This window comes from Coregonus clupeaformis, chromosome 9, assembly GCF_020615455.1.
Source record: "Coregonus clupeaformis isolate EN_2021a chromosome 9, ASM2061545v1, whole genome shotgun sequence".
In the NCBI taxonomy this organism is placed as follows: Eukaryota; Metazoa; Chordata; class Actinopteri; order Salmoniformes; family Salmonidae; genus Coregonus; species Coregonus clupeaformis.
The window spans coordinates 47,033,055-47,045,958 of NC_059200.1; the positions used below are offsets into that span (position 1 = coordinate 47,033,055).

The 12,904-nt window shown below is 42.6% G+C and overlaps 1 protein-coding gene across 1 annotated transcript; it reads right to left on the reverse strand.

Annotated features, from left to right (window-relative positions):
• Positions 1 to 1,391: 1,391 nt before the first annotated feature.
• On the reverse strand, positions 1,392 to 12,852 carry LOC121574032 (NEDD4 family-interacting protein 1-like). The gene is made up of 7 exons (XM_041886563.2): positions 12,674 to 12,852; positions 6,432 to 6,519; positions 4,604 to 4,734; positions 3,319 to 3,406; positions 2,973 to 3,097; positions 2,634 to 2,700; positions 1,392 to 1,976 (listed from the first exon to the last, which is right to left on the reverse strand). Exons 1-7 carry the CDS (start codon positions 12,701 to 12,703, stop codon positions 1,873 to 1,875), a joined length of 633 nt encoding a protein of 210 aa, XP_041742497.1. The 5' UTR covers positions 12,704 to 12,852; the 3' UTR covers positions 1,392 to 1,872.
• Positions 12,853 to 12,904: the final 52 nt, after the last annotated feature.

A 12,904-nucleotide genomic window follows, 5' to 3' on the forward strand; every position in this document is an offset into this window, starting at 1 on the left:
TCATGAGCTGTTAGTGAGCATGTCTCCTTTGCCAAGATAATCCATCCACCTGACAGGTGTGGCATATCAAGAAGCTGATTAAACAGCATGATCGCTACACAGGTGCACCTTGTGCTGTGGACAATAAAAGGCCACTCTAAAATGTGCAGTTTTGTCACAATGCCACAGATTTCTCAAGTTGAGAGAGCGTGCAATTGGCATGCTGACTGCATGTCCACCAGAGCTGCTGCCAGAGAATATAATGTTAATTTTTCTACCATAAGCCGCCTCCAATGTCATTTTATTGAATTTGGCAGTACGTCCAACCGGCCTCACAACCACAGACCACGTTTAACCACGCCAGCCCAGGACCTCCACATCCGGCTTCTTCACCTGCGGGATCGTCTGAGACCAGCCACCCGGACAGCTGATGAAACTGTGGGTTTGCACAACCAAAGAATTTCTGCACAAACTGCCAGAAACCATCTCAGGGAAGCTCATCTGCGTGCTCGTCGTCCTCACCAGGATCTTGATCTGACTGCAGCTCAGCGTCGTAACCAACTTCAGTGGGCAAATGCTCACCTTCGATGGCCACTGGCACGCTAGAGAAGTGTGCTCTTCACGGATGAATCCCGTTTTCAACTGTACTGGGCAGATGGCGTCATGTGGGCAAGCGGTTTGCTGATGTCAATGTTGTGAACGATTGTCGTGCCATTCATTCGCCACCATCACCATCACCACATACACAGCCCCATGTCGCAAGGATCTATAAACAATTCCTGGAAGCTTAAAATGTCCCAGTTCTTCCATGGCCTGCATACTCACCAGATATGACACACATGGAGCATGTTTGGGATGCTCTGGATCGACATGTACGACATCGTGTTTCAGTTCCCGCCAATATCAGCAACTTCGCACAGCCATTGAAAAGGAGTGGGACAACATTCCACAGGCCACAATCAACAGCCTGATCAACTTTATGCGAAGGAAATGTGTTGCGCTGCATGAGGCAAATGGTGGTAACCAGTCAGTATCTGGTGTTTTCTGATCCACACCCCTACCTTTTTTTAAAGGTATCTGTGACCAACAGATGCATATCTGTATTCCCAGTCATGTTAATTCCACAGATTAGGGCCTAATGAATATATTTCAATTGACTTATTTCCTTATATAAACTGTAACTCTGTAAAAAAAAAATATATATATTGCATGTTGCTTTTAGATATTTTTGTTCAATGTAAATGAACAGTTCAGACAATTTGCCTAGGATTCTCCTTTAAAATGTCTGAAATGCACTGACAAACCCTAGCTACAAGGTTCCAGTGTCTACCTCTACCTCTGTATTGACTAGGATTTCCAGAGTAAAAATTTAACTTGAAAAGAAAATCATTCTGTTTTCTCCACATTGAACGTAACATCTTAAAAATACTGACTTTAATTTCATTATCATATACATCAAGAAAAAGCACAGCTTTCAATAGATTTCAATCAATACTCCTGTCCACAGACAGAACTCTATGGGGTAGTTCCACAGGGTCAGCATAGAGCCGAGCTGTCTCCATATCAAACACTTTGAAAGAGGACAGAAAAAGACAAGACTGCCCCCTATTGTTTAACAGGAACAGTACATGCCATTGTTAGAAACATAATACAAATGATATATATGGCATTATTTATACATCACAGATTTGATTGCAAACAGCACTTGAAATAAACCACTAATGATTGAATAGTTACAGAATTGCCAGCATCCACTAGTTTACATCAATAGACATAGAAATTGTATCGTCCAATTTATCGGCATCAACACAAGAGGTGTTTACTCTCTGTTTTCCGTGATGGAGTTGAGGCCAGATAGCTAACTTTTCTAAAGAAGAGGTCAGATTTCCCCTTTTAGTAGATGAAAAGGACTCTGGTTCGCGGGAGACTAGAAAACGAGTCTGCCATGTTGCGGATCTTGGTGTAGTTGATGAATCCTCTGAGGAAGAGCAAGAATCCTGGAGGACAGAGAATAGTAGATTGGGACAATAAGGGTCTTAGTTATTTTAGCAGGATTTAGCAGTAGTTATTTTTATTTTTCTACAATAATTTTTGGGTTAGCACCTCCCGACTCCCAGCGCCACAAACAAGATAAGCAAGATAGTGCACCTTTAACACTCACACTATGCAGAAATCGCTCTGTCATTTCCTGGTTGCTAAAATTCTAATAGTTCGCCAAATTTCAGTTTGTGACAAAACAAGCAAGTATAGTATAGATAATCATTGTACCATCTAAACCACTGTGAAATATCTTCTCCAGAACCAAAAATATTATATTTTTAGCTGTTAGAAGCTGGTGTACAAAAACAAAAAGTAAAAACAAAAAACTTAAGAACGAGAAGCATAGAAATAGTGCACATAGTACACGTGCCTCTTCTTTGACTTGCTTTCAATGAGAATGACGTATCTATAACACACATTTCTATGTGAATTTGGTCAGGTCTCCCAAAAAATTACATATTGCAGCTTTAACTCCTCTATAAGGGTCATTGTCATAATGTATTGGATTTATGCACACTATCCATTGAATAGATACCTTTACACCAATGCTACAATGTTTCTGTATTTAAATGTCTAGTACTACAAATGAGAAAGACAGAACTGATTGTACTTACCCAGTACCAGGAACACCCACCACAGCCAGTACTGCCCATCAAAGTACCCAGGAAAATAGGTAGAGAACTGGGAAAAATCACACAAACATAAAAGATAAGTGGACCGGTCATAGTAAGCATGATTGTGATCTTGGGTTCTGGAAAAGGGAAACCTACACCAAACTGAAGTGCTTTGCCATCAGATCCCTGCTACTAGATGCCTCTCATGTCAAGGAACCACAATCTACACTAACCAAAATATCACTACATATCATTTTAATAAAGTATTTATCTGTTGTATAAAAAAAGCCTTTGACTTCCACCTTTACATCTCAGAGAGGGTTGGTAGGGATATCTTACGCGGACAATGAGGATCCACTTGATGAGTGACAGGCCGAAGCCAGAGATGGCCCCGTAGCGGCCTGCTGCCGAGGTGGTCAGACAGAAGGACAGGAAGAAACCAATCCAGTTGAAAAGGAATGCCACTAAAGTGGAGGAAGAGAGGGGGAGGGGTTTTAAACAGAGACCTGTGTATATGGTCTACTAGGATGGCCTGTTTCTCATCACAATTACCATTCTACGATCACATCAAATACCTTGTTCGTGATATAAATACATTACATGACTGTTCTTCATTTTGCTCTTGTGTATTATACCAACCCCAGTCTCAACCAAGGAGAAGATTTCACTTCAAGATGTGACTTACTAAAAAAGGTAAACATGAAAATGCCATCGTTCCCTATCCGCAGCTGGTCTGCATCCTCAAAGTCGTCCCTGGCTACAAAGTCTTCATCCTATAGAGATAGAGATAAACGGCAGAGATCATTATCAAGTCATTTGATGATGGAAATCCTATTAAAGGCTATATCAACCAAGAAAGGAAACATTCATGCTACAAACAAAGCACAACTCCTTCTCTTCCTTGACCCTTCTCTTTACATTTCTCTAATGTAGTGGATGGAGAAGGCATTTAGCTGGAAAGCTGCTTCAATTTAGTTGAAAGAATAACATTTCATGTGCTGTCAGGAAATGCGGCACTAATGCACTAATATGCTACAGGTCGACAGACAGGTCTCTGCAAATGGCTGCCACATCTTTGCCTAACGGTACTATTCCATTCCACACTTCCACCCCATTACTGTACCTCCAGTGCACAGCAAGTTAGTACATCATCAAAAGTCTCCAGTTGTTCCCTGTGCTGTACGCAAGGCAAGCAGTGCGTGGCAAAGAAACACAGACCAGCAATTTAAAATGGGATGACAAGGTATGGCAAAAAATTCCCCACTAGAGGGTATAGATGAGCAGTCTCTCTCACAATCTGACAGTGCTTATTAGGGTGTCTGCCGACAATGAATTACTCGACAATGAATTACTCACCGTTTCAATACACTATACTGAGTACAGTATATCTACACATACAACCATAGTTAAACAGGTTTGCTTTGATATTATATGCAATTAGTTGCAATGGGGTTGTTGGTACCATATTCAGAAACTAGGCTACCTCCAGCTCCAAATGTAAATAGTACATTTACATTTACATTTTAGTCATTTAGCAGACGCTCTTATCCAGAGCGACTTACAGTTAGTGAATACATTATTATTTTTTTTTTTATACTGGCCCCCCATGGGAAACGAACCCACAACCCTGGCGTTGCAAACGCCATGCTCTATCAACTGAGCTACATCCCTGCCGGCCATTCCCTCCCCTACCCTGGACGACGCTGGGCCAATTGTGCGCCGCCCATGAGTCTCCCGGTCGCGGCCGGCTGCGACAGAGCCTGGATTCGAACCAGGATCTCTAGTAGCACAGTTAGCACTGCGATGCAGTGCCTTAGACCACTGCGCCACTCAGGAGCTAACCAAGGAGTACACAAAACGGAGGTGAGGTTGGTTGGGAGATCAGCCACACCTTAAAAATATATATATAAAATAGTCTGGCAAAACCACAAGGGAGGGTTACGTGGAGTTTGTAACAGTGGGACACTCACCCTTCCAGTCACCAAGGGAACATGGGCTTCAGCCTTGGTTCTCTCCGCCTCGTCATAGGAAGGGAGCGTTGTGGCCACGTTGTATGATGGTGGCTTGGGGAACCCCCCGTTTTCTTTGTAGTCAAAATAAGCTAAGGGAGATAAATATGTAAAATTGCTGAGCATAAGCTGCTGTGTTACACTTCAGTGCTATCTATCCCCTTATGGTGGGCTAATTGCTGTAACACCATAGGTAAACCTAACGTTAGTAGGGAAATCTCCTCTGTATCATAACAAAGATACAGTTGAAGTCGGAAGTTTACATACACTTTTTCAACCACTCCACAACTTTCTTGTTAACAAACGATAGTTTTGGCAAGTCGGTTAGGACATCTACTTTGTGCATGACACAAGTAATTTTTCCAACAATTGTTTACAGACAGATTATTTCACTTATAATTCCCTGTATCACAATTCCAGTGGGTCAGAAGTTTACATACACTAAGTTGACTGTGCCTTTAAACAGCTTGGAAAATTCAGGAAAATAATGTCATGGCTTTAGAAGCTTCTGATAGGCTAATTGACTTAATTTGAGTCAATTGGAGGTGTACCTGTGGATGTATTTCAAGGCCTACCTTCAAACTCAGTGCCTCTTTGCTTGACATCATGGGAAAATCTAAAGAAATCAGCCAAGACCTCAGAAAAAAAATTGTAGACATCCACAAGTCTGGTTCATCCTTGGAAGCAATTTCCAAACGCCTGAAGGTACCACGTTCATCTGTACAACCAATAGTACGCAAGTATAAACACCATGGGACAACGCAGCCGTCATACCGCTCAGGATGGAGACACGTTCTGTCTCCTAGAGATGAACGTACTTTGGTGCGAAAAGTGCAAATCAATCCCAGAACAACAGCAAAGGACCTTGTGAAGATGCTGGAGGAAACAGGTACAAAAGTATATATATCAACAGTAAAACGAGTCCTATATCGACATAACCTGAAAGTCCGCTCAGCAAGGAAGAAGCCACTGCTCCAAAACTGCCATAAAAAAGCCAGACTACGGTTTGCAACTGCACATGGGGACAAAGATCATACTTTTTGGAGAAATGTCCTCTGGTCTGATGAAACAAAAATAGAACTGTTTGGCCATAATGACCATCGTTATGTTTGGAGGAAAAAGGGGGTCGCTTGCAAGCCGAAGAACACCATCCCAACCGTGAAGCATGGGGGTGGCAGCATCATGCTGTGGGGGTGCTTTGCTGCAGGAGGGACTGGTGCACTTCCCAAAATAGATGGCATCACGAGGAAGGAAAATTATGTAGATATATTGAAGCAACATCTGTCAGGAAGTTAAAGCTTGGGTCTTCCAAATGGACAATGACCCAAGCATACTTCCAAAGTTGTGGCAAAATGGCTTAAGGACAACAAAGTCAAGGTATTGGAGTGGCCATCACAAAGCCCTGACCTCAATCCTATAGAACATTTGTGGGCAGAACTGAAAAAGCGTGTGCGAGCAAGGTGGCCTACAAACGTGACTCAGTTACACTAGCTCTGTCAGGAGGAATGGGCCAAAATTCACCCAACTTATTGTGGGAAGCTTAAAGTGGTGATCCTAACTGACAAAGACAGGGATTTTTTACTAGGATTAAATGTCAGGAATTGTGAAAAACTGAGTTTAAATGCATTTGGCTAAGGTGTATGTAAACTTCCGACTTCAACTGTACTTGAAGGTAATAGTTTAGTTCTGGACTGTGCAATGTCTCTTGGAGTTAAGGTCAGGACATTGAATCCCAGGCCAAACCATAGTGCTGCACTGTGATGTGTGTGTGTATGCATTGAGCTTTTACCGGCATTATCTGCTGCAATGCTGCTGTAAGGGGGTGGGGCATCGGCTGCCACCTGGAGAGCCTCCTCTGGCTCCTCTTCATTGGGTAGCTGCATGGGGGAAGAGTCAATACAGTGGTTAGGCCTAGATGACAGAGAACATCATCATGACGTAGAGAAGAAATCAGTCCAAGCACTATTGAGATGTAGCCTAAGCAAAACAAGCTACAGTGCCTTGCAAAAGTATTCATCCCCCTTGGCTTTTTCCTATTTTGTTGCATTACAACCTGTAATTTAAATGGATTTTTATTTGGATTTAATAATAATAATAATAATAATAATAATAATAAGCCATTTAGCAGACGCTTTTATCCAAAGCGACTTACAGTCATGTGTGCATATGTAATGGACATACACAAAATAGTCCAAATTGGTGAAGTGAAATGAAAAAAATAAGTTGTTTCAAAACATTATAAAAAAATAAATAACGGAAAAGTGGTGCGTGCATATGTATTCACCCCCTTTGCTATGAAGCCCCTAAATAAGATCTGGTGCAACCAATTACCTTCCGAAGTCACATAATTAATTAAATAAAGTCCACCTGTGTGCAATCTAAGTGTCACATGATCTGTCACATGATCTCAGTATATGTACACCTGTTCTGAAAGGCTCCAGAGTCTGCAACACCACTAAGCAAGGGGCACCACCAAGCAAGCTGCACCATGAAGACCAAGGAGCAGTCCAAACAGGTCAGGGACAAAGTTGTGGAGAAGTACAGATCAGGTTTGGGTTATAAAAAAATATCAGAAACTTTGAACATCCCACGGAGCACCATTAAATCCATTATTAAAAAATGTAAAGAACAACAACAAACCTGCCAAGAGAGGGCCGCCCACCAAAACTCACGGACCAGGCAAGGAGGGCATTAATCAGAGGCAACAAAGAGACCAAAGATAACCCTGAAGGAGTTGCAAAGCTACACAGTGGAGATTGGAGTATCTGTCCATAGGACCACTTTAAGCCATACACTCCACAGAGCTGGGCTTTACGGAAGAGTGGCCAGAAAAAAGCCATTGCTTAAAGAAAAGAAATAAGCAAAAACGTTTGGTGTTCACCAAAAGCCATGTGGGAGACTCGCCAAACATATGGAAGAAGGTACTCTGGTCAGATGAGACTAAAATTGAGCTTTTTGGCCATCAAGGAAAACGCTATGTCTGGCGCAAACCCAACACCTCATCACCCCGAGAACACCATCACCATTTCCATCGGAAGGTCTGGGAAACTGGTCAGAATTGAAGGAATGATGGATGGTGCTAAATACAGGGAAATTCTTGAGGGAAACCCGTTTCAGTCTTCCAGAGATTTGATACTGGGATGGAGGTTCACCTTCCAGCAGGACAATGACCCTAAGCATACTGCTAAATCAACACTCAAGTGGTTTAAGGGGAAACATTTAAATGTCTTGGAATGGCCTAGTCAAAGCACAGTCCTCAATCCAATTGAGAATCTGTGGTATGACTTAAAGATTGCTGTATACCAGTGGAACCCATCCAACTTGAAGGAGCTGGAGCAGTTTTGCCTTGAAGAATGGGCAGAATCCCAGTGGCTAGATGTGCCAAGCTTATAGAGACATACCCCAAGAGACTTGCAGCTGTAATTGCTGCAAAAGGTGGCTCTACAAAGTATTGACTTTGGGGGGGGTGAATAGTTATGCATGCTACAGTTCAGTTTTTTTGTCTTATTTCTTGTTTGTTTCACAATAAAAAATATTTTGCATCTTCAAAGTGTTAGGCATGTTGTGTAAATCAAATGATACAAACCCCCAAAAAATCCATTTTAATTCCAGGTTGTAAGGCAACAAAATAGGAAGAATGTCAAGGGGGGGTGAATACTTTCGCAAGCTACTGTAGCTAAGCTACAGGGTCAGTCTACTCCATATTATAGCAGACTTATGGACAAGACAAACCATAACGAACACTGGCCGTGCGCAATATATCACCTGCTGGGTGTCAATGAACGATGGCGATTCTGTGGTCAGATGAGATAGGACGGCCGCCTGCTGCGCACGGTCGGTTTTCCCTCTTTTAGGGTCAAAAGAGGAAAGGATCACGCTAGGGTTCAGCCAAAGATGGTGGATAAATGACGATTTCTTACTCAGGCCGTTTATTTATTGTATTTTTATTTAACTAGGCAAGTCAGTTAAGAACAAATTCTTATTTACAATGGCGGACTACACCGGCCAAATCCAGACGACGCTGGGCCAACTGTGCGCTGCCCTATGGGACTCCCAATCACGGTCGGTTGTGATACAGCCTGGAATCGAACCAGGGGGTCTGTAGTGACGCCTTAAGCACTGAGATGCAGTGCCTTAGACCGCTGCGCCACTCGGGAGTTAATCATTGAAAAATTTTTAAGTTCTGGTCTACTTAACGGGGTGGTTCTCCCATAGGCACTAATGCAATAGCAGCTGGGTCTGGTCTGCTTAGTTCATTGACTTTCATTGAACCAGAAACAATTAGCGAGTGGGATGTTTCACTTCCTCTTCCATCTCTGATTCAGCATTACGCTTTGATCAGACCTCACATGACCTAGCTACTCATGTGACAAAATGGCAAGCAGACACCCACTGTTCTCCATTTTGGTTGTTAAAAGAGATTGTCCTCTTCCACCCCCCAATAAATGTTTATAGTATTTTGTATCAGTATGCAGGCCCATCAGTTGTCATGTTAACTCATTACTAACTTCCAAGAAGATTAGGCTACCTTCAGAATATTGGTGAGTTCAGGCAGAGAAATACAGTCCATAGAAGGGGCCAGCTGTCAGCTACACTGTTTAAAATGGTAGAAACCGCACCAAAGAATGTCACTTGTGATAATGAGCTAATATAGTTTACAAGGGCAGTCATCAGTTTCCTACTTACACTAAACCTAGCTAACTGTAATGGGAAATAAAGGGATCAAATTCATGGAGGATATTGCACTAGCCCTCAATAGACTTGACCTAGCTACCTGGTTAGCCCATTCATAGACGCCAACTACCTTTAGCGCCTATTGATGAAGGTATCTTCTTTTTATTAAGCGCCCTGACGCTCGCTCTAAACATTAACACCCATCACTTGCGGTATGGTTTTGGAAACATAAGGAATGTACACCACATGACCAAAAGTATGTGGAAATCTGCTCGTCGAACATCTCATTCCAAAATCACGGGCATTAATATGGAGTCGGTCCCCCCTTTGCTGCTATAAACAGCCTCCACTCTTCTGGGAAGGCTTTCCACTAGATGTTGGAAAATTTCTGTGGGGACTTGCTTCCATTCAGCCTCAAGAGCATTAGTGAGGTCGGGCACAGATGTTGGACGATTAGGCCTGGCTCGCAGTCGGCGTTGCAATTCATCCCAAAGGTGTTTGATGGGGTTGAGGTCAGGGCTCTGTGCAGGCCAGTCAAGTTCTTCCACACCGATCTCGACAAACCATTTCTGTATGGACCTCGCTTTGTGCACTTGGACATTGTCATGCTGAAACAGGAAAGGGCCTTCCCCAAACTGTTGCCACGAAGTTGGAAGCACAGAATCATCAAGAATGTCATTGTATGCCGAAGCATTAAGATTTCCCTTCACTGAAACTAAGGAGCCTAGAAACCATGAAAAACAGCCCCAGAACATTATTCCTCCTCCACCAAACTTTACACTTGGCACTATGCATTGGGGCAGGTAGCGTTCTCCTGGCATTAGCCAAACCCAGATTCCTCCGTCGGACTGCCAGATGGTGAAGCGTGATTCATCACTACAGAGAACGCATTTCCACTGCTCCAGAGTCCAATGGCGGCGAGCTTCACACCACTCCAGCTGACGCTTGGCATTGTGCATGGTGATCTTAGATTTGTGTGCGGCTGCTCGGCCATGGGAACCCATTTCATGAAGCTCCCAACGAACAGTTATTGTGCTGACATTACTTCCAGAGGCAGTTTGGAACTCGGTAGTGAGTGTTGCAACCGAGGTCAGATGATGTTGACGCTCTACGTGCTTCAGCACTCGGCGGTCCCATTCTGTGAGCTTGTGAGGCCTCCAACTTCGCGGCTGAGCCGTTGTTGCTCCTAGACGTTTCCACTTCACAATAACAGCACTTTCAGTTGACCGGGGAAGCTCTATCAGGGCAGAAGTGTTACGAACTGACTGGTTAGAAAGGTGGCATCCTATGACAGTGCCACATTGAAAGTCACAGCTCTTCAGTAAGGCCATTCTACTGCCAATGTTTGTCTATGGAGATTGCATGGCGGTGTGCTCGATTTTTATACACCTGTCAGCAACTGGTGTGGCTGAAATAGCTGAATCCACTAATTTGAAGGGGTGTCCACATACTTTTGTGTGTGTATGTATGTATGTATATATATATATATATATATATATATATATATATATATATATATATATATGTACCAGTCAAAGGTTTGGACACAACTACTATTTTCTACATTGTAGAAAATAGTGAAGACCTCAAAACTATGAAATAACACATATGGAATAATGTAGTAACCAAAAGTGTTAACCACCCTTTGCCTTGATGACAGCTTTGCACACTCTTGGCATTCTCTCAACCAGCTTCATGAGGTAGTCACTTGGAATGCATTTCAATTAACAGGGGTGCCTTGTTAAAAGTTAATTTGTGGAATTTCTTTCCTTCTTAATGCGTTTGAGCCAATCAGTTGTGTTGTGACAAGGTAGGGGTGGTAGACAGAAGATAGCCCTATTTGGTAAAAGACCAAGTCCATATTATGGCAAGAACTGCTCAAATAAGCAAAGAGAAACGGCAGTCCATCATTACTTTAAGACATGAAGGTCAGTCAATCTGGAACATTTCAAGAACTTTGAACGTTTCTTCACGCACAGTAGGAAAAACCATAAATCGCTATGATGAAACTGGCTCTCATGAGGACCGCCACAGGAATGGAAGACCCAGAGTTACTTCTGCTGCAGAGGATAAGTTCATTAGTTACCAGCCTCAGAAATTGCAGCACAAATCAATGCTTCACAGAGTTCAAGTAAAAGACATCTCAAAATCAACTGTTCAGAGAAGACTGCGTGAATCAGGCCTTCATGGTCGAATTGCTGCAAAGAAACCACTACTAAAGGAAACTAAGAAGAAGAAAATACTTGCTTGATGGGATGGCGTATCGCTGCAAAATGCTGTGGTAGCCGTGCTGGTTAAGTGTGCCTTGAATTCTAAATAAATCACAGTGTCACCAGCAAATCACCATCACACCTCCTCCTCCATGCTTCACGGTGGGAACCACACATGCGGAGATCATCTGTTCACCTACTCTGCGTCTCACAAAGACACAGCGGTTGGAACCAAAAATCTCATATTTGGACTCGTCAGACCAAAGGACAGATTTCCACCGGTCTAATGTCCATTGCTCGTGTTTCTTGGCCCAAGCAAGTCTCTTCTTATTATTGGTTTCCTTTAGTAGTGGTTTCTTTGCAGCAATTCAACCATTTAGGCCTGATTCACGCAGTCTTCATGCATTGTATTTTCTACTATTTTTGTCATTGTTATTATGTTTGATTACAAAATACCCAATCTGATATTGACATGCAAGCGACGAATCACGAATCTACAGCCATTGTCAGAATAAACACCAATTAAGAGTAGCCCGCAATTACACAGAACAATGTAATGTGAAATTGTGGGATATTTCTGCGTGCCGAAATTAGTGGTTTTTAATAAAAACGTATTTTTATGCGATGTCCGCCCTCCAGTCCAGTCCAGTCCGCCCACACTCACTAGTCGCCGCTCACCTCCATCGTAAATCGTGGAGTTGAGTTTAATCGACTATTGAGTAGCTACATTAGCACACCTGATTCTAATATTTAGCTGGTTGATTAAATGAACCAGGTTAGTTACAACTGGAGTTGGAGCGAAAACCTACAGGAGGGTAGCTCTCTAAGGACAGGGTTGGAGGAGCGTGTATGATAACGTTACTGTAACTAACTACAGTAGTTAGCTAGCAAGTAAAAACATCACCTACAAATATTGTCCAAGTTAGATAAAATGAATTGCTAACCAACAAAACAATGACTAGCATATTAATGTAGTTATAAAGCATCATGACATGTTTATATTAATTTGTAAACGGACGTTTCAGTCATGGTGCCATCACAAAACAATGAGGCCTAGATCCAACCCATCACCAGTGTTTCTTATTAAACAAACCACAGTTAGCTAATGCTTGCTAGCTGAAACAGACACGACAAACGTTTTACTCACCTGCTGATATCTAGCGCTTGGCTCAGCCATCCTGATATGAACAGACTCAAATCCTTGAATTTAAACAATCGATTGCCAATGTATTCAACACAGAAAGTATAACTAACGATATAACCGCAATGTAAACTATTTGGACGCTGTCTGCTCAAGTCCCTCCCCTCTTTCTCTGCGTGCTTGTTATGTCAATACTCCAAAACTAGGTCACGCATCCGCTCTTTACTCTACTGCCCC

Bases quoted from the DNA above. Each gene is read 5' to 3' on its own strand.
- LOC121574032 (XM_041886563.2), bottom strand. From the start codon at position 12,703: ATGGCTGAGCCAAGCGCTAGATATCAGCAG. The intron at 2,701-2,972 runs GTAAGATATCCC...GATTTTTCCCAG, and splicing joins AGTGGATCCTCATTGTCCGC to TTCTCTACCTATTTTCCTGG. The intron at 1,977-2,633 runs GTAAGTACAATC...TCTGTCCTCCAG, and splicing joins GTGGGTGTTCCTGGTACTGG to GATTCTTGCTCTTCCTCAGA.